The sequence below is a fragment of the Semicossyphus pulcher genome, unplaced genomic scaffold, assembly GCF_022749685.1.
Source record: "Semicossyphus pulcher isolate SPU_LCO1_2020_fin unplaced genomic scaffold, fSemPul1.0.p SCAF_10, whole genome shotgun sequence".
Lineage (NCBI taxonomy): Eukaryota > Metazoa > Chordata > Actinopteri > Labriformes > Labridae > Semicossyphus > Semicossyphus pulcher.
In genome coordinates, this window is record NW_027211604.1 from 17,511,193 (window position 1) to 17,539,127 (window position 27,935).

The following is a 27,935-nucleotide window of genomic DNA, read 5'->3' on the forward strand; positions in this document are numbered from 1 at the left end:
GGATACACCCTGGACTGATCAATCACAGGGCTGACAAATAGAGACAGACAATCTATCACACTCACACCTACAATTACACCTACCAAATACACCTACCTGCAATTTTGGGGTCACCAATTAACCTAACGAGCATTTCTTTGGACTGTGGGAGGGAGCCAGAGTACCCAGAGGAAACCCACGCATGCATGGGGAGAACATGCAAACCACGCAGAAAGGCCCACTTCGGTTCGAACTAGGAACCTTCTAGCTGTGAGGCGACAGGGCCAATCGCTGCACCAGCCTGCAGCCCATGTCACATTAAAAACAGAAAAACTAAATATAATTTATGCACTTAAAAATTGTTGCAGTATACAGAACTACAACTACATGGTTGTGACCCAAAAACATTTTTATTGCAGTAAAGGAACAAGCATCAAAAACAAGTGCTTATTAATCCTGCAAGTATAAGGCTGCTGACATTCCATATATTTCATATTGTCAACAAATCCCATGAAAAGACTGAAATCAACAATTGATGTCTGTAGCCAAAGCTTGTTATAGCTACTTTATTTATCACTGTGGGACTTTATATTTCATAATCATGAACATGGGTTTTATGGTTCATTTTGAGTCAGTCCCACAAACAGCGTCCTGATGCCCTTAATACTCACTAAATAATGCTGAAAATAGTCCACAACATAATGCACTACATACTCCAATCTAGTATTGTCTGCTAGACGTACTTTACAAAGCTTATTAAGGAAACTATTTTGCAGTTTGATTTTGTTAATAGTGTTCGAGTATATGAACGCATGTACAAAATGGACAAATGCATTGTTTGTTGAGTCATTTTATTGGATTTGTTGAAAAGAAAACTAGAACAGAAAAATTAATAATTCAATTGCAGCTGGGAAGATAGATAAAATGTCATTCAGAATATGGCAAACAAGTATTTCTAAAGTATTTAAAAAAAAAAAAAAAAGAAGTAAAACATAAATGGGTTTCAAATGCAGGCAATTCCGTTAGAGATAGACAGCCCAAGCTACAGGGAAATCAAAAACCTAAACAAACCAGATAACAAGAGTGACAGTTCAGAATCTCATTTACCAGTCACTGCAGAGGAAGCTTGAGCTTTGGTCATAGAACTGGAAAAAACAGAAAGAGCTTCAGCAATTATTTATTGGTATATTGTTCTTTAACGCATTTCAAATTACTTCCATTTTATATTATTTTGATTTTGTGAATTAATATTTATTTCATCAGCGGACAGCGCATTTAGTCAGTGACAAAAATGCAGTATTATATGAGTCAAGTGTGAATTACCGGTCTATACTTTCTTATTCTATGCCCATGTTTCAACTCCCGGAAGTCGACGCATTTAACGTCACATTCCCCACAGCGCGAAAACCGTACCTTCACGTCTCGTCCATAACAAACCACCATACAGAGGTGAGTTAGATAAATGTTTTTATTTCCGCTTAAGACTACATCTATTTACCAAAAATGTTCTTGTTTGACACCACAGCAGAGCATGCTGCTTGTCAGTGAGTCTGTTACTGTGAAACATGCAACTTGGCATGTAGCCAAACTTACGTTGTAAGCTAGCCCGCTGAGTTGGTAAGTTGGTAGCTAGCTAACTTGTGTGGGATATTAATTGGTGGCCTCCCAGACATCCTACATAAGGCACTCTGCAAACCAATAGACGGTTTATCAATCCAATAACACCGGGACATTAAAAGGTATTAGCTTGTTAATCATCAGTATACCGTCTATAAAATATGAACTAGCTAATTTGGAGTTCTTATGCTAAATAACTTCAATAACGTGATAAATGTTAAGACCAGCAATACACTGGCAGCAAAACAGTTGCAAACTTATCACATGTCGATAACAGCTGCATGTCCAGAATTGGTTATTAGCGTGTACTTAATGTACAATACAGGGAGTAAAGATGACATGATACAGACATAATTTAGACTAAAGCTGCAGCTATTTTTTTGGTATCGAATTACAAGTCAGTATTATTCATCTGTTGCAATTTGTCCTTTACCTGATCTCACAGTGAAATTCTTTAACACAACTTTTGCTTTTTATTACACTTGCTGACTTGTGTTCTCCTTCTCTTCTTCTCTTCTCCAGCAAAAATGTCAAAAATAGACAAGATGAGCATCCTCGGGGTAAGGAGCTTTGGGATTGAGGATAAAGACAAACAAGTGATCTCTTTCTTCACTCCTCTGACTGTGTTGGTTGGACCCAATGGAGCCGGGAAAACGGTATGAGAATATGTTTTGAGAGCAACGGCTGACTGTGAGGCATGACCTGTAATCAATGAACAAGAACGTACCTTGAGATGACATTTAAGGGAATAGGCTAAGTTGTCTATTATTTATTCTCTACTTCATATTTTGTTGGAGAAGATAATTAAAAATGATGACTGCAACTTTCACTTTTGGATTCATGTATGATATGAATCTTTTGCTTTCAGACTATTATTGAGTGCCTTAAGTATGCAACATCTGGAGAACTTCCCCCTGGATCAAAAGGAGGTGCTTTTGTTCATGATCCAAAGGTGAGCTTGCTTTGTCTTTATTCGCAACACTTTATTACTGGTTATATAGGGGATGTTACTATTTCTGCACACATGCACAGGTGCAGCTGCATTTTGATCTCTTATGTGTTTTAAGGATGAAAACTATTTTGTCAATTTATGACTTTTGAATTCCAGGATGCCCATGAGACAGATGTGCGGGCACAGATTCGACTCCTATTCTCCGACGTTAACGGAGAGAAAGTGACGATTCATCGCTCCATGTCCTGCACTCAGAAGGCAAAGAACTACTCCTTTAAAAGTCTGGAGCAGGTCATTACCAGAGTAAAGTAAGTTACAGTCTCAAATTCCTTTACTCAAGATAGTTTCATCCTGAAAAAAATATAGTTTGCTGAACTGATATTAATGTATGCTGACCCCCTTTCTTCATACTTGACCTCTATTATCATTCATCCAGGGACGGTGAGAAGGTGAGCTTGTCATCAAAGTGTGGTGAGCTGGATCGGGAGATGATTTCATCGCTTGGTGTGTCGAAGCCTGTCTTGAATCATGTCATCTTTTGTCACCAAGAAGAGTCTAACTGGCCGCTTTGTGAAGGCAAAGCACTCAAAGACAAGTTTGACTCCATCTTTGCTGCAACCAAGTAAATTAAACTCAATCTTTTATAGTTGTCTAATAACATTTACTTAAAAAGAACAAACAAACCTTCATAAATCATTCAGACATCGCCATTAAAATGGGAAACTCTAAATCTCTCTCCCAGGTATATCAAAGCGCTGGAGACAATGCGTCAGCTGCGTCTCAAACAGAGTCACACAGTCAAAGAGTGTCAGGTGGAGCTGCGCTACCTAAAGCAGAACAAGGAGAAAGCCCAGCAGATTAGAGAGATTGTGGCCACAAAGGAGGCTCAGCTGATGACCTCTAAAGACAGCGTCCAGCAGATAGAGAACCAGATCGATCCACTGGAGGTGTGTTGATATTTTTAGTTTAAATACGACGCAAATGCATGATGGTTTATGAAGTTCTGTTCCCAAATGCAAATTATATCTGGTAACCTTTTCTTCAGGTTTTTAGTATAAAGTATAAGCTTGACGTATAAGATCCAGCACTACATATTGGTATCAAAGTGCATCTACAGTGGTAGTATGTACTGCATGTCTGAAAAGAAGACTTGCAGGTATTAAGTCAACTGGAAAGGCCGGCAGCTGAAATCATGTGGTTTAAGCTAAACATAAAGGCAGTCTGAGCTGTAAGCATGTAAGAGTAGGGCACACTGTATGTTACTGATTCACTTTTATGATAATTTTCAGATAAGACTGAACGACATTGACATGAAACTGGGGAAAGTGATGAAGCTGGACAACGACATCAAGGCTTTAGACAGCAGGAAGAAACAGATGGAGGAAGACAACAAGGAGCTGGAGGAAACAATGGAACAGGTAACAGAAAATTGAACATAGACATGTCGTAAAATGTTGTGTTTTATTCAATTTTATGATGGAAAATGTAAATTTAAGCTTTTGGTGTTGAGCAGGATAATCAAGGCTGAACAAAAGAATGAGATAGAAAGATGATGAGGTTGAAAAGGGGAAACACCTTTCTGCCTCTCTGTTTGGGAATTTGTTGAGCTAAACACCTGCTTAATAATACTCCAGCCTCCACTCTGTGTGAAGTGTCATTACACTAAATGGGAACTAAGAGAATGGCTGCAGATGGTGAATGAGATTGTTCATCACAGGCCTGTATTGATATGAATGCTTTTTAGATGTTTCTGATCCCCTCCCCGGCAGGAGCCAGAAAACTCTTCCTTCTATCAGTTTGGTGTTTCTTTTTTGTGTTTGAAGAGCATTTGTTTTTGTTTGAGACAGAGGAAGTGTCAGCAGCTGATTCTTCACATATTCTTCTAGGAGTTTGATAACAAATCATGGTTGAAACTTAAGGTGCTTTGAGTGAAGAAGTATGAATTATAACCACAGTTACTCCTTGTTTTCTGTTGCATAGTAGTTATAGTCCTTCCTTTTATCCAGATTAATTTCAAAGATCCGTTGGTGCATTTATTTTTATCATGGAAGAGAGACCCCAGTAGTGTCAAATTCTGACCCTGACAGTTTGCTGCAATGTACCCTCTGAGCTTCAGAGCCACTCTAAACCTGTGAACTGTGTATGCTCCAGGTGTTCCAGGGTTCAGATGAGCAGCTTCAGGACGTCTACCAGAACCACCAGAGGACGGTGAGGGAGAAGGAGCGGAGGCTGACGGACTGCCAGAAGGAGCTGGAGAGAGCTGGCCGCGAGTGTCAGAGACTCAATAGAGTGAAAGCTGATCTCCTGGTAGAACAAGGTACACACACACGCACACACACACCAGACTACGTATGAAGGTAGTTTATCATTATCAAAACTTTGTCTAATATAGCATTTCCCCCAGATTTGACTGCATATCTAACACCTATTTCTGTAATTTAATGTATTCTATCCTTGTTCCACATTGTTGCAACATTTTTTTTTGACATACATTAGAATCAATCCTGGATACCAGGCTGTTCTTTCAAAATAAAGGAAGGAAGAAATTTAGGACAAAGTCAATGATGAATAAAAGTAATGATGGACATACATTTGGATAAATGAGAGGCATTTCTGAAAGACTAAATTAGCTGCTCTTTTTTTTCCCCCAGGTCGCCTACAGCTCGAGGCTGATCGTCAAACTCAAAACATCAAGAACCGGGACTCCCAGGTCTGGCAGAAAAATATACCTCTATTTACTTGTAATACAAAACTAAACACACCTTTCTTGCCAGGGATGCACATTTTATTTTTGACAATATCTACTTGTTGCTCCTTTGAAAGTCAAATTCACTTATTCTAAGTTGAACAAATGTAATTGACCCTCCGCTAAGCCCCTCCCTTGAATAGCCACTGTCCAATCCTACGTTGGCAACCGTCACTAGGCGTGAGAGGCCTGTAAAGCTTTCAGAACAAAGACAAATGCCGAAACGGTGTGCATATGCAATCTGCTAGGAAGACAGCAGGTATCCTCATAGTTTAGAGGGGGGTGTCATATTTTTCGCTTTTCTGAAGCCAAAAACTTAAGAGGAAAGATGTTCGACATAGGGGGCGGGACTTAGCGAATGGTCCGTTAAGGGGTGGCCAAATTCCACTGCACAAAGCTAACGCTGTTTTATGAATATTTCCTTTTAAATTCTCAAAACGTAGGCCAGTAACTAAAGACTAAATATTTTAACATTTATAAAGGCCACGAAACCTGTGTGAAGTAAATTGAAAATGACTCACAAATGTCTTTTGAAACATGTTGGTTAAAGTAGATCTATAAATAATATCTCTTTTTTTTTTTTAGGTTCGGTCTTTGTCATCCTATCTGGAGATGGAGGGTTACGACCGACCTCCTTTCACCTCTCTTCAGCTCGAGAGCTTTAACCGCCACGTCACACAGAGACTGGAGCAGGAGAAAGACACAGTCAGTCAGGTTCTGGTAAGAAATCCTCTGTTTGATAACAATTAAAAAGGCTGAGCACCTCTCACCATCATCCTGTTCCTATTTTATTCCACAGACACAATGTTCCCTTTATTAATGTCAGGACTGATTCAATTCGTTTTTGAAAATCAGATAAGTAAGCAAGTAAGTGTGCCATGGGGCCTGATTCCTCCTCTCATTATTCTTTCCACTCAGGCGGACCTGCAGGAAAAGGAGCAGCAGAAGCAGCAGTCCATCGATGAAATGAGGGACAAGAAGACCGGCCTGGAGAGAACTGTGGAGTTGAAGAGAGACCTGCAGGGAAAGAAGCAGCAAGAGCTGAGGAACATCAGGGCAGAGCTGCAGCGGCTGGAGGGTTCATCAAGTCGACTACAGGAACTGGAGAATGAACTGGCCAAGGCGGTGAGCATACACACCACACACTGTTGCTGTAATAAGGATTTTGTAGGTTGTGTGAATTTCAACAAGTGGTTAGTGTGTATAGCAGCATGTGTGCCTGTTGTTTTGTTATTGTTATCTTTAAGTTACTCGCTTCTTTCTACACTCTACTGCTTTTGAAATACATACGTTTGTAAAATGCTGCATTAAGGATCAGCTACATGAAAGTTTTGGTATCATTTTTTTGTTATTTTTTCGTCTTTTTTATTTTTCCTTTATATGAAAACATATAAACAACTGAATTTATTATTAAATGGAACTCAGATATAGATAGATGGTCAGAAAGATAAATACTTACTTAATTACTTACTTGCTTATGTACTTTATTACTGACGTACGTACTTGCGTACTAACTTGCGTACTAACTTGCGTTCTAACTTGCATACTTACTTAATCACTTACTTAGTTGGTTAATTATTCCAGTATGTACTTTCATACTTAATTACTTACTTACGTGCTTACTTACTCACATGCTTACTTATGTACTTAATTACATATTTACTTACTTACTTACATACATACGTACTTACTTACTCATGTACTTACTTACTCACATACTCACTTACGTACTTACTTACGTTCTTACTTACTTACGTACGTACCTACTTACTTACGTACTCACTCATGTACTTATTTGTAACTAGCAACCTTGCAACTATGTACGTTGCTTACGTACGTACCTACTTACATACTTACTTACGTACGTACCTTCTTACGTACTTACTCATCACGTACTTACTTTTGTACTTAGTTATGTATTTACTTACCTACTTACGTACGTATGTACTTACTTACTTACGTACTTATGTTTTTGCTTACTTACGTACAAACCCACTAACGTACTTACTTATGTACTTACTTACGTACTAAATTACTGACTTACATACTTACTGACGTACTTACTTACTAAAGTACTTACTTACTCACTTACTTTATTGATCCCGAGGGAAATGTAGGAATAAGTTTACAAGTTAAAACACAGCAGTTCCCTTTTATCCTTATTTTCCCTCTGCTTTGATCGTACTACTTAGTATGTTTGTGTGTGTTTCCCCTTCAGGAGCGTGAGCTGCAGAGTGCAGTGCAAAGCTCCAACGTGGATGAGCTGAAGGCCGAGGTCGTGGAGCTCCAGAGAGAAAAGGCTGAACTTGACCGCGCCCAGAGACAGCTCGACAAAGAGATGGAGATGCTCAACACACACACCACTGCACGCACGCAGGTGGACATGCTGAACAAGGATAAGGTAATGTGTAACCCTTCTGTAATCATCTCTTGTCTTGCTTTTCCTTACCTTCATCTTACGCCCTTTCCCCCCCCCCACTTTTGGCTCTCCTCTCCTCTCTTCCCCTCATTCCTCCAGACAGAGAAGGAGGAGCAGGTACGAAAGATCAAGTCTCGTCACAGTGAGGATCTGGTGTCACTACTGGGCCACTTTCCCAACAAGAGAGAGCTGGAGGACTGGATCTATTCCAAGTCTAAGGAAATCAACAGCACCCGGGACAGACTTGCAAAACTAAAGTTAGTAAGATTTAACAACAAAAAAGCTCCAACAAAATAAAAGAGGAATCTGTTTCTGTTTCATGGACTTGTACTATTTTATGATTTTCTTTATCTCAGTAAGGACCTGGCATCAAGTGAGCAGAATAAAAGCCACATTGCTGCTGAGGTACGGAAGAAGGAGCAGCAGTTAGCAAACGACCAAGAGAAGTTCTTCAATGTGTGTGGCAGTCAGGATCTGGAGCAGGACCTAAGCAAACTGCAAGAAGACCTGGAGAAGGTTTCCAAACAAAGAGGTGAAAGCTTCAAAATAGGAAGTTTAACATAGAAATGAATTAGTAGTGTAGACGTACTTCTGTGTGACCTAGTTTTAGTATTGGTAGTAGGGTTTTAACTTGGTGTAGTACAAATGAAAATGTGATAAATGTATTTTCTCCTCCTCCTCCTCCATCTGTGTTCTGACAGCCATGCTAGCTGGAGCCACAGCAGTGTACACTCAGTTCATCAGCCAGTTAACAGAGGAGCGAGAGCCCTGCTGCCCTGTGTGCCAGCGGACTTTCCCCTCAGAGCCGGATCTGCAGGAAGTCATCAGTGACATGCAGTCCAAACTGCGGCTGGTGCCAGACAAGCTGAAAAACACAGAGCAGGACCTGAAGAGGAAGGAGAGGAAGAGGGATGATATGGTGGCTCTCAGGCCTGTCAGGTACTGTGAAACTGTTTTAGTTTTTTATATTATTCACACAACTACTTATGTCACATGTAAGCGCAGACGTGAGTGCAGCACCATCAATACTGAAACAGGCCGAAACATGCGCAAAAAAACACTGAAATTGAAACCACACTTTGACTTTGGCCATTTTGCTCTCAAGGATCATTTAGTATGTGTATTTCACATTGAAGTAATAATCTTGAAGATTTTCATTAAAATAAATGTCTGTTAAGTCACTATCTATTGCCGAATGCCTTAACACAATGGTGATGGAGCCTATGTCCCACTGATAAGAGCCTTTGCATTTGCAGTATATAGTATTATTACCGACTGGGTGTCGGTGGCGACTTTCGCGAAAAAATCAAAAGTGACGCCCAGTTAGTGACGCGTTTTCCATCAGCCAGCAGTGGTTGGTCTGCCAGAGAGGGTAGGAGCTAAGCGGCTGGATTTCAATGCAATTACCATTTATCGCTATAGGTGCTGCCAAAGAGAACGAAACTGAGATCTTCGAGATTACAACTTTAAAGGAGCAACTCGCCCCTGGAAAAAGCCACTGTCAGTCAAAGCTGTTGTTCTCTGTAATAGATAGAAGCAATAATATTTGAAATTGGCGCCATAGCTGTAGAGAAAGTTTCATAAACAGCTTGTGGTTTCACCCATTCTACATTCCTGCAACACCCAGCATGCAATGCGCCCCTCCCTCTGAAAGGAACAGCCCAGCAAGAGACGCTGGAGTGAAATACTGCCATTTTTGCTGCAGGCAATGGCTCAGAGCGGTACAGAATCCTAAATACGAAGAGACTATACCGGCTATATATATCGTCTAAAAAATCTTCAGGTCTGCAGTCTACATTTCAAACCTGACAATTTAGAATGAGATATGACATCGGAGGCGGGCGTCCTAGATTGAGGAAGTGTAGGTTAGCAAGCTCCCTGGCCTCCCTGGAGGTTTCCCAGGGCCCATTGGAGAAGTGGATAGCGTCCTCCAAAGGCACAGAGTGAAAATGCATTTTTTTCTACCATAATGGCGTCAGCTCCCCATAATAGCATGATAGGACTGAGGTTGAAAATCAGCAAAATGGCCCTTTTAATGTATTTATAGGTTTGTCTGTAAATTATTAAACTATTTCATACTTTAAGAACTGAAGTTTATTCAATTTACATCATTATAAAACTAAAACAGCAGCAAATCCTCACAAGTGAGAAGCTGGAACCTTTGAATGTGTGATATTTTTGCTTGATAAACAAATAAAATTATTCAAAACAGACTCATCAGGCTAAAACATGATAGTCAGTCATGAGGCTGGCTCTGTTACAGGGTAGCAGAGGCATAATATACAGCAGAAGGATCTAAGCACACTCTTAAGAAGACTAAGACATGAGGTGTGTTCAGGATGTCCTACCATATGTTGTGTCTATAAACACATTTTAAAAAGTGTGAGCATCATCTGTATTAGTTTATATGGCTCCCACTTTGAGAGGTTTGCACTAGAGCACATGAATTATCCATGATCCAGAGGAAAACAGCAAAAAACAGCAAACCCAAAACTGTCAAAAAGGATCCCAAATGTTTCCATCCCCTCTCACAATCATAGCACACAGCTGACTGTGGACGTACTTGTCACACTAAAAATAGATATTCAGCTTTAATCTGCTGCGTTCATTCGAGCAGCGAGGCATGTTGAGACAGGAGGATGAGTTCTTTCCAAACCACTGCAGCCGTGTACCATTATTGTTATACTGAATATTATTCATGAAAATAAACACATGCTATGAAAGAAACATGAAGTACAAACAAATTAAAAAAAAACTAATGCTGTGTTTGGAGTCTAATTAAATCTGGTATTACCGGTCGGACAATTCAGAATCTATTTTCATAGTTCTCCATAACTAGTTTCATCAGCTCCACTCTGTGTGCTCTGCTCAGTGTTCAGGCTTTACACCATTTACTCATGTGAGTGTGTACGATTCTGTGTTAAGTACAAATCATTCAGTAACTCATATTCCCCCGATTAGATTTTATACATTTTTACAATCAAAAACAAAAGCTATGTACAAAGCTGCTTGTTTATAGGTTTTTGAATATTGTGTGTTAGATTTAGAGCATAAAGATTAACATCCTTTTTTGAGGTAGAGCAGAGTGTTGGTTTTACAACATGTTTCCCACTAGATGGAGCTAGATTGTCATATGTTAGAGATTTTTGTCTGCTTGTTTCCACTGTCTTTTCATGAGCAGAGCCCCACAGTTGACAGTGCACTGAACCAGCAGCAGCAGCTTCCTGTATTGACATTAAATGTATTGTTATATTTTACCTGTCAGCAAGAGGAAGATATTAAGAGCAGTTGAACATTTCAAGTACAAAGATTGAATACAAAATGTATTACTGTTTTTGTACCAAAAATGCCTGCAACCAAAACATATCTTTGGAGTATTGTGTACTTAAGTAAACACCCACCTTCTGGTTCAGGGGCACAGTAAGCTCAAGTAAATAATATAATCTCCTTTAGATGACCACTTTGAGCTTTCTCTTTTGTGTCATTAGCACAAAGTTGTATCTTTGTATCAGTTGTTCTTCTTTTGATTGTTTTGACATACAACATAAAATACCTTAAGAAAATAAAGGGAAGTCAGTCAACTCCGTTAGTTGGAGAGAGTTTGAAAACCTTAAAATAGTTATAGCTTGATCACTATTTATTAATTTCATGACTTTCTAAACTCTTTAATTAAATGTTTTGCCTTTTAAACTGTTAAAACGCTTATCTTGCGATTTACTTTAATCAACGGGTCTTACCTTTGCCGAAATTTCAACATCATGATGCAGATTAGTACAAAGGAAAAATGAAGCTTTGTCAGGTCTGTTGTCAAGAGGAGAAGAAAACTACTTTTAAAATGCTAATGTTTTGAGTGGATTTCTGATGCATTTGAGGACGTCTGGAAATCTGAACGCTGAACAGCTTTTGTGACACAGCGTGAAGGGAATTTATCTCATGTTGAATTTTAGATCTAGAACAGATTGTTAGCTGAACGTGCTGCAGATGTCTGTTTATAGAGATTAATGAGAAGCTAAATCGTTGTCAGATGATGCCGATGGGATCTACACTTCTATGTAGAATCTGTAAATAGAGATAAGTCTGGGTGTATTGAAATGTCAGTCTTAACTCCCCTTTTACCCATGCACGTGCAGTCACAGACAATATCTTAACTACAGAGAGTCAAAGAAGACATAATGTTGTGTGACGTTTTCTAAATAAATGACAACATACACCTTTATCCTTTGTACATGTTAAGTGTATTTCTATTGTTTTACTGTTGTCCAGGCAGTCCATCATACAGTTTGAGGAAAAGGAGCTGCCTGAGTTGAGAAACCGCCTGCAGACAGTGAACAGAGAAATTGAGAGGCTGAAGGGAGATGTGGAGGAGCAGGAGACTCTGCTTGGCACCCTGATGTCAGAGGAGGAAACAGCCAAGGCCTGCCTGCAGGACATATCTCTCATGGACAGATACCTGGTACTAACCCTCTGTCTATTTCACTGTTTTTTTGTCCACCGTTGTCTCATCACACACTCGAAACAACAACCTGCTCCTGGTTGAGTCTTTCCTTTCTCTTTTGCGATCCCACTTCCTCCAGATAGAATGGATAACATTCTTTCTTTTTTGTCTTTTCTCTATTTTTATAATATAAAAGCAGCAATGTACAAGAAATGTGATAAAGTTGGCATCTTTTGAGCAATCTTGGTGATTAAGAAACAGCACTGTAACACGACAAATTCCAAGGAATGTATTTACACCTTCCTTCTCCCCTTATATGTTCTGTATTTTGTTCTTTTCAGATGGACCTCAGAGAGGTGGAGAGGAAAATAGCTCAGTATGCAGCCAAACTTCAGGGAGTAGACCTGAGCAGAACCATCCAGCAAGTCAGTCAGGAGAAACAAGAAACTCAGCACAAGCTCGACACCAGTAAGATAACATCATACACCCACTGAGAGGGAAATTCCATTTACATATACATTCTGCGTTTTTTGTTGCAGTTATGAATCAGTTTTATTTTACTCATCTTTGCACTTAATCGCTGACACACGAGGCCAAAGGTATCACACAGCCTAACAGTGCAGTAAACAGGCCGATTTAAACCCTTTCGAATTGCTGTATTAAAGGCTTAATATGCAACATTTTACACATTAATATATCCGAAATCAAGTATGTCCCATGTAAATATATCCTCAAAAAATAACTTCCTAAAAAGAGAGTGAACCCCCTCTGTCTATTGTGCTCAGCTCTTTGTTTAAATTGACGGGACGGCTCTGTGTTCCCGTTTCATGCGAGTTCATGTACGCATACTAGAGTAACATTAGGGACCAAAGCTAACTCACTGTTTGTTACGCTTGCTTAGCTTTCTGTCGCGTTATCATATCACGGTCATTCTGTGTGATAAACCATGCTAGCGGGGAGGCTGTAGCAACATGCATAGTAAACTAAAGTATGCTAACGTTAGCCTGCAGCAGTACAATGCTGCACATAAAGTCGCATAGTAAGCCTTTAAAGTATTAAGAATAAGTATTAAGAACACTCAAGAAACTATCAACATGATCCACATTCTCATTTCTGTTTTACAGCAGGCAGTCCACAAACCAAATTCAGAGGTTTTTTTACTTTTCTACAAGCTAATCTCGATACCATGACTTTAGGGTGTAGAATTGGGTAAGGACAGAAGGGACATGACCCTACCAATATGCAGAAGTTACTGAATTTTCCACCAATAATTTTGTCCTATAATTAATATATGATACACACCAAACTGTTGCACTTTCAAACCGCGGAAGAATCATTCATATGATAAAGCCGTCACTCAGTCTGTCACTGTAAACAAGGACTCCAGTCTACAGTTTTGTTCAATAACACTAAACTGAAACTCATACAGCGTGACTACATGTCTCGTTCTCAGATGACTAGTTTTTGTGCCGCGTCCCAGCCGTCCATATGCATGCACTCTGTCTCTCTCCCTCCCTCCCAGGTTGAGTGCATTTCTTTTAGATAATATAGAAATGAATACTGCTGTCCTAACGTCTTAGGTACAATGGGCCATCATGAAATGGTGTCGTTTCAAAAGTTGCTATCTGTCCCGAGACGCGTCGGATATGTGGATAAAAACAAAGATAAAACCTTTTTACTGCTACAAATACTAGTCACTGAGGTGTAGATAAAAAGGTGTAGAGATTACAGTTCATACGCTAAAGTAACGTTTCAGTCTCAAGCAGTGATTAAATCCCCCCCACACACAAACACACTAACACACACAATAGAAATAAAAGAAATAGATAAACAAAGTTATCGTCCCTACCAATGTTACAATGAAAAACTTCAAAATACATTATTCATCATCTTTCAACTATGACTGTATTCTGATACTCCTCGGTTTTGCTTTGGAAAACATCCACACTCAGGATCACTTGTTGGTCCTCAGCTGTTTGACTTCGCATCAGGAGTCAGATGGATGGTTTAAGTTTTGTTTGCCTGTGTGTGACTTACCGTGTCCTTGCAGCCTCCAGCAAGATGGAGCTAAAACGTAAGCTGATCCAGGACCAGCAGGATCAGATTCAGATTCTTAAAAGTGCTGTGAATGAGACGAGAGCAGAGAAACTGCAGCTGAGCAGTGATATGCAGAAACAGCAGCAGCTGGAGGAGCAGTGCGTCGAGTTCACCACTGAAATACAGTCTTTAACCAGGGACATCAGGGTACGTTTCATAGTTTTTGTTTATTTACACTTTTTCTTGAAATATGCCGATGAGGAGTCCGTGCTCAATAAATTTGCCATGTTTTTCCTACTTGTGTTTCCAAACAGGAAGCGAAGGAACAGCTGTCCCCTCTGTCTGCTGCCTTGGAGAAGCTGCAACAGGAGAAGCAGGAGCTGGTGGAGCGCAAGAGGCAAAGGCAGGAAGAGGGGCAGGAGAAGGTAGACACACTCTCACTTTTGTCTTTCTTTCACATTACTGTTTCTATGTACTTAATAGGGGGGAAGTGTTGTTTTGTTCTTGCAGACTGGACATGGTTGATTTAATCCTCTTCTCCTTGTTTTCTCTCACACTATTTTTGTTTGAACACGTACATGTGAAAGTTCACTTTTTTGTGCTTTCTTGTTTTTTTTTCTCTCTCTTTCCTGAGTTTTAACTTTGCCTTCTACATATGATTGATCTTAATCATACTTTACACTTTATCACTGACAGATCAATGCCATTAAAGAGCGAGTGAAGGTGATCACCACCTTGGAAAGAGACATCAACAAATATGTCGATGATGGCAAAGACAAATACAAAGAGGTAACGTGATGTCAGCTATGCTTGATACATCTATTTGTCTTATTCCTCCATGATTATCTGAAAAGGTAATCGTATTCTTTCTTAAAACTTTATTGACATGTTGCAGGAAAAAGAGTCAGAACTTCAAGAAACCAACACTCAGCTCCATGAAGCTGAGAAGCACAAAGAGAAGATCAACAAGGAGATGGGAAACATCCGTCAGGACATAGACACGCAGAAGGTACGACCTAATTTTGTCTTTTTTCTACAACTTTTTAAAGAAAGTTGTAAATTAAATCCACCATCTTACTAGTTGGTCTGTACGAGGCTTTAGTCACTTAATTTTACTGTTGAAATTGAGTCCAGTTTTGGAACCTTTAAGCAATGAAACACTGTGCTTTATGATATTTAACTGTAGAGCACCAATTACTGTAAAATCCGGAATATAAATCGCAATTTCAATTTATTTTCATTTAAAACTAATTCAAAACACACACAAATTATAGCCTACCATCTGTTTTCGCCATGTCGAGTTTGCAATCCTGCGAGCTCCCGGTGCTGAAGCTGGCGGTAGCTGGGGGTCTGCGGTAACGTTGATTGTTGTGAGGGTGGTGGCTGCAATGGTGATCATGACGGTGCATGTCCGTGAAGCAACACCTCACACACGACTTAAGCAACAGTCAAGTTGAAAACAGCACTGAGGCATATTGTAAATAGGAGACGTTGTAGCAGTTTGGACCTGGAAACAGTTTAATGCGGAGATGTGACGTCACCACTTAACAACCAGATAGCGCCATCGTCTGGGTAAAATACTGTAACACAATAACATACCTCTCTCTGCATTTTATACTGGTATATTGGTCGCACCGGTATATAGGATGCTGCCCATTTTTTAGATGAAAAAAGTATTAAAAGTGCGTCCTTTACACCGAATGTTATGGTAGCATTTTTCCCTTTTCTCCCTTTCTTAGGTCCAGGAGCGCTGGCTGCAGGACAACTTGACATTGAGGAAGCGTGTTGAGGAGTTGAAGGAGGTTGTGGCTAAACGTGAAGCTCTTATGAAAGACATGGGCAACATGCAGGTCTTGCAGCTACGCCAGTAAGAGTGCTACAATAATACCCATCATATGTATGATCAATACATTTGAGAAAGGGAACCAGGTTGCTCAGAAGCTAACAGGTCGAGACAGCCAGAATATCCTTTTTAACTTGGTGGTGTCACACTTGAATGTGTAAAGGTTACTTGTGGTCAGGTAATTATGTTAGAATTTAGCCACAATGTTTTCACCTCACCGCTTTCTGTGGTTCTCTAGAGAACGACGTGAAGCGGAACGCAAGCTGGAAGACTTAAAGAAGAACCGCAGTGTTGCAGTGGGTCGTCAAAAAGGCTTCGAGGAGGAGATACTGCACTACAGGTAATATATCTTGTTAAGGATATATGATTTCACATACTTTATGTGAGAGCCCATATAGAATATGTTTGCCTGCAGACATGACAAAACAGTATGATACTTTATGTAACACAATATTCACAACAATATATTAAAACAATATTCATTAATTCAAACATACTACAAAAATCCAAATCATTTTATCACCTCATGTTCTCACTGGTTTGTATCCAGTATTTATTGCTACTAATGAGCCCTACTTTATTATAAAAATACAATATAATACTCATTTTAATGGATTTCTTTCAGAAAAGAGCTGCGAGAAGATCAGTATGACAAAGCTGATGAGCGCTACAAAAACAAGATGATCACCATGAGGACCACCGAGCTGGTCATTAAAGACCTGGATCTTTACTACAAGGCCCTCGATCAGTAAGTGTTGCCCCAACATGTACACACAAACTTGATACTTGAGAATGTCAGCATGACATCACATTTCCAGTTCATATACACTCACCGTCCACTTCATTAGGTACACCTGAAAAATCTAATGCAGTTCAATACAACAGCACTGCCATTAATACGGCTTTTATGAAGTTTAGTTTTTGTTGACTTTTGTTTTGTTGAGAGTCGAAAGTGTGTTAATTCAATGATGTTTATTACTGAGGCCGTACTTAAATCTCCTGTGAGGAACTTTTGGTTTGTGTTGATTTTGGCGCCCCCTGTGGACAAAGTCATAACTCTCATCTCTTTGCTGATTTTGTCCTTGAAGTGCTGAAAAAATAACTATATAGAAATAATCAATCTTGTCACTGATGGCCTGGTTTGCTTTTGTAGGTCATAAAGAGTAAACAGAATTAATTTCAGTCTGTTTCATAACCAGCGAAAAACTCTTTAAAGGTGGTGTTGTACTGAACTAAATTATATTGAGATGTATCTCTAATTGTTCATCCTCCCTATTTACATACATGAGGAGGCCAGAGGAATAGAAACACCTCGAATATAAAGCAGCTCAGTACAGCTCCACCACCAATTATGACCTTGATGCTGAAGTATTATTGAATTAACACCTCTATGACAGCTTAGAAAAAAGCCTGTTGATTACAGGCAACATCAAAGCAAATCTTATGGCTGAGCTGGAGCATTGGATTACATTAGATTTTTCAGGTGTACCTAATGAAGTGGCCGGTGCGTGTATGTTTAACAATATCACAATTATACGCCCTCTTTATAGTGCGATTTCCTCACAAATATCAGAGGCTCATTCTAGTTTCAGCTACTGTTAAAGACGTTTACTTTAACAGTAGATACACCCAAGAAAGTTTACATGCGTGCATACAGGGACACAAAGTGAAACTGATGTAAATGAATGATTTCAGCATGAAATGACACATGGTATATCTGAGCCCATTTTTTCTACTTTTTGTTGCTTTTCTTCCTCCTGTAAACACAAACTGGGAACATACAGCATAAAAACGTTTTGAAATATTGTTTTCCCTTTTATCAAAATCACTTATAAGATCAATTCCTGAAATTCCCTCGGAGTTTGATTTTGTTCGAGGCAAGTTGCAGTTTGTTTGACCTACTTTTAACTTAAGCACTTTCTGCCTTTGTCAAACCATCTGTGGCAGTTCTCTTGTTATGAGACATCCATCCGTTGTCTTTCTTATCAGGCCATTTGAAATTAGGTCATTGAATCAATCAAGGTCTTTTTATGCTGTTAGCTAGAAAGTCATCAATCAACAGTGATGTCAAGTCTTGCACCTCTACCTCCCCGTAGCTAGTGGGCTTTTTTAAAGATTATCAGATGGAAGGTTCCTATTACTAATGTTATTACTAATCACTATTGAGGATGGAATGGTGGTGCAGTGATTAGCATTGTCAACTCATAGCAAGAAGTTTCATGATTACAAACCAGCTGGCTGCAGTATTTGGAGCTTGTGAAGCTAATGTTATCTCAAGCTTCTGGAGCGCAGAGTTGGTAACAATAGCATTAGCTTAATGCTAACATATGTCAATGTGATGTCGTTAGATTTAAATTGACAGTGAGACTTGACCTGCAGTTTGTTAGAACTGCCATAACTGAGCCGAGGATGTAGCTGTGTGTGAAAAAAATAGAACACCAGCTTCGATTGTCATGATTATATTTATTTTAACTTACCTTGAAACCTAACTTACTAAACTAGACTAATAAAACCAAACAACAAATGAAACGGCACCCCTGCACCAAGTGTCACAAAGTGTGAAACGTGAGTGTGTGTGTAATATGAGAAGTAAACTAATCTTATCCCTGGCCCAGTCCAGGTATCAGAATCGAGTGCCTCAGAATAACAAATAACTAGTTCTGCTTAAAACGTACACAATTTCTGACAATAGCAAGATCAAAGCTGCACCCCGAATGACGAGCTGGCCATATCCTTAATTATCCTTAAAGGGGAAGTCGGCAGTACTCTCCTCTGATTGGGCGTCGTTCTGGGCTGACGCCAATCAGTTGTCCTCCAGCCAGCCGTGTAGGTGAATGACATTTCCAGCCTAGCGGATACACGACTCTCCCAGCTACACAAATGTACACAATCAAACACACTCCAACATAATTAGTTACACACACACACACACACACGGGGAGGTGAATGGCGGCGGCCGTAACGATGTATACCACTAAATTAATCATTTAAAGATCAGAGCTAAAATATTTTACATTACATTTTATTACTGCTATTAAATGCTACAAATGCAGTCTTAAAAAAAATGTACCTCCTCAGCTGTCAGCAGTATGGCCTGTTCTAAATGAAACTGGGGGAGAGGGAGATGCATAAGCAAAAGAAGGTATAAATAAATTCTGAACTGGATCAGATTCGAAGTCACAAACAAGCAATTACTGTAAAATAGTTATGTATATGAGACACACTTTTTCCATCTAAATAGTGGGCCACGTCCTTCATACCGGTCCAACCAATATACCAGAATAAAATGCAGAGAGGTATTTTATTGTGTAACGGTCTTTTATCCAGACGATGGCTAATAACCTAGCTAAAACTTCATCCCGGACATGCACCGCCATAATTGCCAGTGCAGCCGCCATCCTCACGACGATCAACGCTTCAGTAGGCTGAGCTTAACTATAGCACCGGTAGCTACCAGGATTACAAACTCCACATGGCGAAACCAGATGGTAGGCTATAATTTGTGTGTGTGTTTCAAAAGTGTTCAAAATAAAAGTGAAATATTGTTGAAATAACTTACATACACGTTTTTGTTAGCCCTCTGGGATACCCTCAAAAAACAGACTGCCTCTTATATTCTGGATTTTACGGTAATAGTAGATCTGGCTCATGTTAAACAAGTTAAAATGTCTGAATTGTGGACAAACTGTTTTTTATCAGTGTTTTGATAACTGAGTGAGCAATTGCAATTAAAATAGAAATTTAATAGTATTAAATTTTTAGCTGACTGCCGGGGTCAGCCCTAAACATGGGCCTGTATGTGACTGACTGACTGAGTGACAGTACTTTTAGAACCGTAGAGAGAGAGTTGCGACATCGCAATGGCGGCTTATGGAGCATATTGGACCTCCAGTGACGCGACTCTCTGTCTGTCTCCAGAATAAGAGTGTGAAGATGATTAGGGAGGTAAAAATACATCAAATGATATATGAACTTTATTTGTTAGAATACATACAAAATATACAACCTATCTTACAAATGTAAGAAACAAGAAGATCTGATTCTAACAGTAATGAGGGAGAGCAACTGAAGTGCCCTGTTTTGTTACATCAGACTGCATCTCTCCGAGACCCCTTCTAAGGAAGTCTTCTCACTCACGTCTTGCATATTCATTTACAACAAAGCAAAGAAGGGATGACGATCGTGGTGGTGAGAGGATGACATGTTGGTGTGGTTGAGTTTCCTCTGTGTAGGTGTAAAGAGTTTACACAGTAAAACACGTCAGTCATGTATTTGAACTTTTTCCTTATCTTCTGTCACAAAGCACTACAACGTGTTGAGGTAATTAAATGACGGACACGTAGAGTGTAGCTGTAGTGTAAACTCCAGTATCCAGTATTTATTGTAATATATTTAAGATCCAAAATTATCCATAAATGATGAGATCAATTGGTTGATTGAGAGAAAATCAGTGTGAAACTAATATGAGTCATTTTTCATTGTGTCATTTTTCAAGCAAAAAAATTATGTAAACTGTGTTTTAGGCAGTTGGTAGAAACCATTTATTTATTTTTCAACACTAAATGAGTTGATTCATGTAGAAATAATCACCAGATTGGTCAATTGAGAAAATGCTCTTTTATTGCAGCCCCAATGAAATTAACCAAAATAACAATATATATAGAATAAGTTGTTTTTAATAGAGAATCAGCAAAAGGATACATGATATACATTGAATGAACTTTTGTTCAAGTTTTAAGCTTTTTTCAAAGCAAGTCTTCCGGGCAGAAATTTTATCAAAAACATCAGGTTAGTTTCCTAGAAATATGCCCACATTATTATCATGAGCATCATTGTAATGTGGCATCGGTTTTACATTTGAGATGATGGTTTATGTGATTAAAAAAGTGCCAGTAGTTGGAAAATTATCAGCAGGATGGACACAATGACTGTCAGTACATCGTAAAATGCTGAACAACTGTTCTGGAGGTTAGAGTTTGATTGCAAATACAGAACAGATGGTTCACTATTTTATAAGGCCATTATTATGACTGCTCATTATCTCTTAGCTTGGCTTTCTTTTTCAAATCCGTTCTGTGCATTCACTCAGAGAGAAAATCCAAATCAATACGCATCATCATCATAGCTAGCAATTTTTATTTTTAGAATTAAATACAAACAACAGACAAAATAGCACATGTAAGCCTCAGTAAGAAAACGTGATCTCAGCTAGATACAAGTATCTTCAGATACAATCTTATGAGAGCAGAGGCATCGCTAACCCATATGTGTGGGTTAGTTAATGCGTCCATGTCTGCATAGTTATCAAGATTGTGGAGCAGGCCTCCACAGCCTTCCTGCAGACCATACACCCAGGTCACAGTTTCAGTTTGAATGCACAGAAAATGGTTTCATGGTGAGATGTTTTGATTTGTGAGCGAATGTGAAACTGCCTCAGTCACTTGCTTGGCAACAAATTGTTATGTGTGCACAATACATTCAGGCCCTGAAGATAATGACGCGAGGGTCAACTAACATATCTTTGTCTTAAAATGAGATCTCGAAGGAGGCTACCAGGGTACTGGGTCAGAGAGATATTAGTTATTCTTTTTGTGTGAACCAAATACGGTCTCTGGTGTTTCTACATTTCTGTTCTACTTTAGTATTGTCACAGAAAATAGTAGTGTCAGGTTTAGTTGCAGTAAACTGGCAATAAAACTCAGGTATCCCATTGGACATTGGACAATGGATCATTCAAATGTCATCAAGATAATAAGCAAGGTGTAGTAAGTGTCATCCAAAGGTAAATGGTAAATGGACGGCACTTATATACCGACTTCCGAGTCTTCCACCACTTAAGCTTTACAGTACACGCCAACCTTCACCCGATCATTACAAGGCAACTGATAAACAATCACTCACTGCAGGCCATGAAACTGTGAGCAATTTTGGGTGCAGTATCTCGCCCAAGGATACTTTGATATGTTGACTGTCAGAGCCAGGGATTGAACCACTGACTTTCATGATTCCACCTGATTGGAGGGCAACCCGCTCTATCTCTGAGCCACAGCCACTGTAGTGATTTATCAGAATCAGTTTTATTGGCCAAGTATGTGGGCACTTACAAGGAACTTGACTCCATTTTTTCTTAACTCTCAATGGACATTCAAACAACACTTAAACTGACAATCTAGAAGATTTCAGTTTTGTTCTCTTGAGCGCAACCTAATGGTGATAAACGATAACTGCAGGGGGACACTTCCCAATTTAACCAGACGTCCATGGTTTGCTCCGGTTGTAACTCGTGATTTTCCTTGCTGGCGATCACTTTCCTTGTTAGACTGTTTGCCTTCATCTGAGCGTCAAATTTGTTTCTTTTTCTTTGGATTTTCACTTATTTTTGAAGTTGTATCTGTAGTCGTCGATCTTTTCTTTGTTTGTTCAGCCATAGTAGATTACTGTTTACTCGCAACACTTGCAGAGACCGGAAAAGCAGCCACTTAGCTCCGCCTACCCTCTCTGGCAGACCAACCACTGCTGGGTGATGGAAAGCGCGCCGCTTGTGAATTTTTCTGTGAGTGTCACCACAGACAATCAGTCTGTAATACTGCAAATGCAAAGTCTTTCATCAGTGGGCCATAGGCTCAATCACCGTTGTGTTACCTCATTCGGCGATGGATAGTGACTTAACAGACATTTATTCAAGAGAATGTCAATTGACACTTTGATTAAGTTAGCTGTTCCTCAGAGTGACAGCCTGGGGAAAGAAATTTGCGTCTTGATGTCTTGGCGTACAGTGTCCTATATCGCCCGCCGAAGGGGAGAACAGTTGTGACTGGGGTGTGAGAGGTCTGCAGTGATGTTACCTGCCCGCTTCCTGACCCTGGACCGGTATAAGTCCTGGATGCCGATAATCCTCTCCGCAGACCTGATTGTCCATTGCAGTCTGCTCCTGTCCTGTTTGGTGGCAGATCCAAAACAAACAGTGATGGATGTGCAGAGAACAGACTGGATGATAGCGGAGTAATACATGATCAGCTGCTCCCGAGGCAGGTTGAACTTTCTGACCTGACGCAGGAAGTACATCCTCTGCTGCCTCCCTCCAAAGTCTTGAGCGGGTTGAGCTCCGGGTGGTTCTGACTGCACCAGAGGACCAGCTGTTCCACCTCCTGTCTGTATGCAGATTGAAGTATGAAATCACCACGTTGGAAGGTTATCTCTGCAGTACAGCTCAGCAAGAAAACATGTGATTCAATGATTCAGTACTACATAACTAACTTGATTTGTCACACCACTAAAGCTAATTTTAATTACTGATTAAGATACAAATACAATTTATCCACAGAGCAGATATAAACAATTCTTCTGATCATGATAAAGTCATGTCATATTTTGAGTCTTCTACTATTGCAATAGGAAGCCATCAGCCACTTCCAGTTATGTATATAAGATATAGGTAGTCAGATGGATGGATAGGGCAGCTGTATGTTTCCTGTCTTGTCGTTCTTTCATTATGGTTTATCTCTTTATTCACCATATATGGGCTTCTGAAGAAGCACTGTTGGTCATACTGTTATCACTCCTTTATTTTCAAACCACATGCGAGTTTCTCGTCACTTTGCAAGATTACAGACCAAATATTTCTTGGTATGCCGGAAAGCAACATCCACTTGGCTGCCTTTTTGTCTTTCATATCAACATATATCCGTACCAATATTAGGTTTATATTAGGATTTGGTAGAATAGAAAAAAAAGCAAAATGGTGTCACTATTTTTTCAAAAGCAGATCAGATTATCAGACTGATCTTATTTTTGGATGTCTGTCAGCCTGCGCACATGTTTGCAACTGCACGTTGCGATGGTTATCCACTTGTGTCAGTTTTAGTTCAAATAACCTTAAAGTGTGTATGTGTGCATGTTTGTGTTAACACTGTGGTGCAGTCTGCTTAGGATCACTGAACCACCAAAGAGTTTCAACTGGCTCTCAAATCCAGCAACAGTACAAACCTCTGTTCTTCCCTTTTTTTTATAAATACTGGTTACATTTAAAGTTATATTTGGATATTTAATTTTTCACCAGGAAATTTGTGACACCAGTTTTATTTTGTACTTTACATGTATTAATATAGATGTGCTTCACATAGGCAAGTACCAACGCAGGAAATGCTTCATATCCTCTTTAGGAATTGTATGGTGACTGTGGATGTAGCCTCTATTATGTCACCTGTGAATTAGTTTGGTGACTACCGCTTTGAAGCCTCGAAGTTGGCATTTTGGCTGTTGCCATTTGATTTTTGGAGCCATATTTGGGCGAGAAGGTGGACACGCATTTCTTTAAGCCCCTTTCCCACTGCTCAAAAAACCCTTAGTGTGAAAGGCTACAATCGGCATTCCGACCCGGGTCAAATGACTCCGCAGTAGGCGCGGGTAATTATCGCCGGCAATGATGGGAACACAAAACCCGGGTCGACACGCTAATCTCCTACCCCTTTCCGGTGCAATGCTATGACGCGCATTGTCATCTGAGCTAGAAATTCCGCCGTGTCGAACATGGTTCCAAATTTGTTGGCGCCGAGTTTGATCCCACGTCAATGCGCTATTTTTGGTGGGAAAGAGGTATTAGTCTCTGTGCTGGCTGACTGGTTGCTGTGATAGTGACTTGACAATCCCAGGTAACCATGCCCTTAAACAAACCTTGCTTTATCCTCAGTGGTACTCTAAATACGACCATTATTTACAAAAAGAATATCATGTTGTATTAGGAAATAATTTTGACCATAAACTCACTACCTGTTATTACTGTTGCCAGGGTAATACAACAACTAATAAGTAGTGTCATTTTTTTATCTGGTTCTATACAATTTGACTTATTTTTGCAACCAGCAGTTGCCCCCTGGTAGCAGTAAGAAAGAATGCAGGTTTTGGGCCCTTTAGCATTAGGTGTGTATGATTTAATCTTACTGTATAGTATATCATTTCATACAGTTTGATGTACATTTTAGCATCCTCCTAATCATGAGTCTGTGTCTGTCTTGAGCTTGGCACCTGATGACATGCAACAAAACAATGTCCAGCAGGTGTTGGACTTTTGGGAAGGTAAACACAACATCGAGTCCAGTGTTTGGGTCTTAACCTTTCTGTTTGTCTTTTTGTTTTCTGCAGAACAATCATGAAATTCCACAGCATGAAGATGGATGAGATCAACAAGATTATCAGGGACCTATGGCGCAGCACCTACAGGGGTCAAGGTGCAAAATAGAAAGCGTAATTTATCTATAGTATTTGTTTGTGCATTGTTTTTTTTCTCACGCTCATAGCATTTTCCCCTTTTTCCCCTGCTCCAGATATTGAGTATGTGGAGATAAGGTCGGATGTGGATGAGAACGCCTTTGCTGGAGTGAAGCGGAGGGTTTACAACTACCGAGTGGTGATGGTGAAAGGAGACACAGCTTTGGATATGAGAGGGCGCTGCAGTGCCGGTCAGAAGGTACCAGAAAACTAGTTAGCTAGAGTTTATGTAGATGTTGTTGTCTTTTTCTTTATTTAAATTTTGTAACTGTCAAATGTGTGTCTAGGTGTTGGCATCCCTGATCATCCGTCTAGCCCTGGCGGAGACCTTCTGTCTGAACTGTGGGATTTTGGCCCTGGATGAGCCCACCACCAACCTGGACCGAGACAACATTGAGTCACTGGCACACGCCCTCGTAGAGTCAGTACAAACACACAAACAGTGTTTTTACCCTTTCACTTGTGACAACAAGCTGCTTTAACAAACCCTTAACTTAAAGCGGCTTGTAACAGTTAAACCATGTTGTACTCTTCAATCAGACCGTTGAAGAAGAACTGAAGAAGTGAGGATCGACCTAAATCTTTCACCGTCAAAAATAGATCTGATTAAAGCTCTGCACTAAGAAAATGCAAAAGGCTGCTTTGATGAAGATGTGCTGCTTTAGAAACTGGTCAGAAGAGAAGATATAAACCGGGAAGTCCAAGACAGCCTGTGACTGGTTATACTCTATACATAAGAAGTTATATCAGCAGCCACAATTTGCTCCTCCCTCTCAAAATTTGAACAGTGAGCATATTGCAACAAACCACATGCAAAGTTTAGTTCTGGACATATTTGATTGTCAGACATAAGGTGCTTTTCGACAGCAGGAACTTTTCCCCAGGAACTGATTCACCCCCTGAAAAGTCTCTCCTCCGGTGGTAGTACTTTCCAAAGGTCCTGGAACTTTCAGGGCAGGGCCTGCAGTGCTGATCGCTTCTGACTGGTCGAGTACTCGCAGCATTTTATTTCACCCGCCATGTTTAAAAGACTGAAGCTGCAAGCTCACTGTTATCATCAATTCAATGAATCCATTTGCAATGCAATAAAGCACGCTCAAGAACAGCACAAGTTGAATCTCCTCCATGCTAACACGCTAACTGTAGTGTTGCACAAATGATGATACCAGCCCGTTCATCGCATTTTATGGCGTAGCTTTGTTGTATGGCCTTCATCTTCTTCTTACTGCCACCTACTGGACTGGCGGTGTAGTGCAGTTATTTTTACTGCTTCTCTGTTCGTCATTGGCCTGATTTGCAGAATCTTCCCGGGACTTTAGGCCGCTGTAGAAACGCAAAGGACAATGGGCCACAGGAACCGTTTAGTTCCTTAAAGAGAAGTTCCTGGAACTAAAAATTCCTGGAACTAAAAGTTCCTGGTACTTTTGGTCGAAAAAACACCTATAGTGCACACCGAAGGAGTTGCAGGATGACAGTTGACTGTGTTGCCTGGTTTGAATGTCTTATTTTGAAACTTGAAGAAAAAAGTCTTCTTAAAGTTAAAAGCTTTTAAACACAGATTTTTGAGGCTTCCATAATGTAACAATTAGCCGTAAAAAACATCTGCAAACAGTATTCTGTATTTGAGTTTCCTTCTTCACAACATATGCACTATATTCCTTTGAATCATTACAATCTAAACAAAGTGTGAACTATACAAATCTCACGTCTGTCTCCTCAGAATTATTAAGAGCCGCTCTCGCCAGCGTAACTTCCAGCTGCTGATCATCACCCACGACGAGGACTTTGTGGAGCTGCTGGGTCGCTCCAGCTACATCGAGCACTTCTACCGCATCCGTAAAAACCAGGACCAGAACTCTGAGATCACAAAGTGCAGCATCACCTCCCTCTCATCCTACCTCCACTGATGATAAATGACTCTTTGAACTCCTTTGGAAATGCACAGTGACTTTTGATCTTTCTGCATTCATTTTCCTGAGCAAATAGGTTCCATGGTTTAAGTTAAATACAGTATAATACAATATTTTAGGGGGTTTTGAAACAGAAAAAAAATCTGAATTCAAGACACTTCTATTTACTGGTTCTAAAGTTACCATATTTGCATCATACCATAATGCAATATGTAGTCTGCAACACAGATATATTTAATTTAATCTCTGTATTAATTGCATTTATGTAGTTCTATTTTATTGTCACTGTTCAGTAGCTTAAAATAAATATATGGTATACACAATATTACATTCTCCTAATCCACAGGAAGGAAGTAATTTGTGGTTTATCTTGTACTTCTCAAATGTACCCAACAAATCCAAAACACATTAAAGACAGTTTGAGACTTGCACTTGTCTGTGTAGTCTTTTCAGAGGCCATGTGATGACCCAGCAATGACAACAAAAGGATCTGTTGTGCTTTAAAGAATCAATGCACTATTGCTGTTTGCAGTTATGTTTCCATACTTTGCACTTTGTGAGCTCATAATGTTCTGTCATTAAATTACTTGTGAAGGACATAAGAAGACGGTTTCTCTTTTCACTTGATTAAGCAATTTCTTATTTAAAAGGGAGTTATTACCAAATATGGCAACCATCCCTATAGATTCAGAGAAAAGCAGCCCAGTTTTCTGAAGTTGCTCATCAGCCA

General features: G+C 39.7%; 1 protein-coding gene across 1 annotated transcript; it reads left to right on the forward strand.

Moving 5' to 3' along the window:
• The first annotated feature begins 1,386 nt into the window (after positions 1-1,386).
• Positions 1,387-27,761, forward strand: rad50 (RAD50 homolog, double strand break repair protein). The gene is made up of 28 exons (XM_069669378.1): positions 1,387-1,428; positions 2,119-2,252; positions 2,465-2,548; positions 2,705-2,856; positions 2,985-3,170; positions 3,291-3,495; positions 3,838-3,966; positions 4,700-4,865; positions 5,200-5,258; positions 5,880-6,014; positions 6,213-6,419; positions 7,513-7,695; positions 7,813-7,970; positions 8,070-8,245; positions 8,415-8,652; positions 11,977-12,166; positions 12,490-12,616; positions 14,199-14,392; positions 14,500-14,610; positions 14,882-14,974; positions 15,081-15,194; positions 15,925-16,052; positions 16,267-16,368; positions 16,654-16,776; positions 25,170-25,255; positions 25,352-25,494; positions 25,583-25,716; positions 27,016-27,761. The coding sequence occupies exons 2-28, from the start codon at positions 2,124-2,126 to the stop codon at positions 27,200-27,202; spliced, it is 3,939 nt and encodes a 1,312-aa protein (XP_069525479.1). The 5' UTR covers positions 1,387-1,428; positions 2,119-2,123; the 3' UTR covers positions 27,203-27,761.
• Positions 27,762-27,935: the final 174 nt, after the last annotated feature.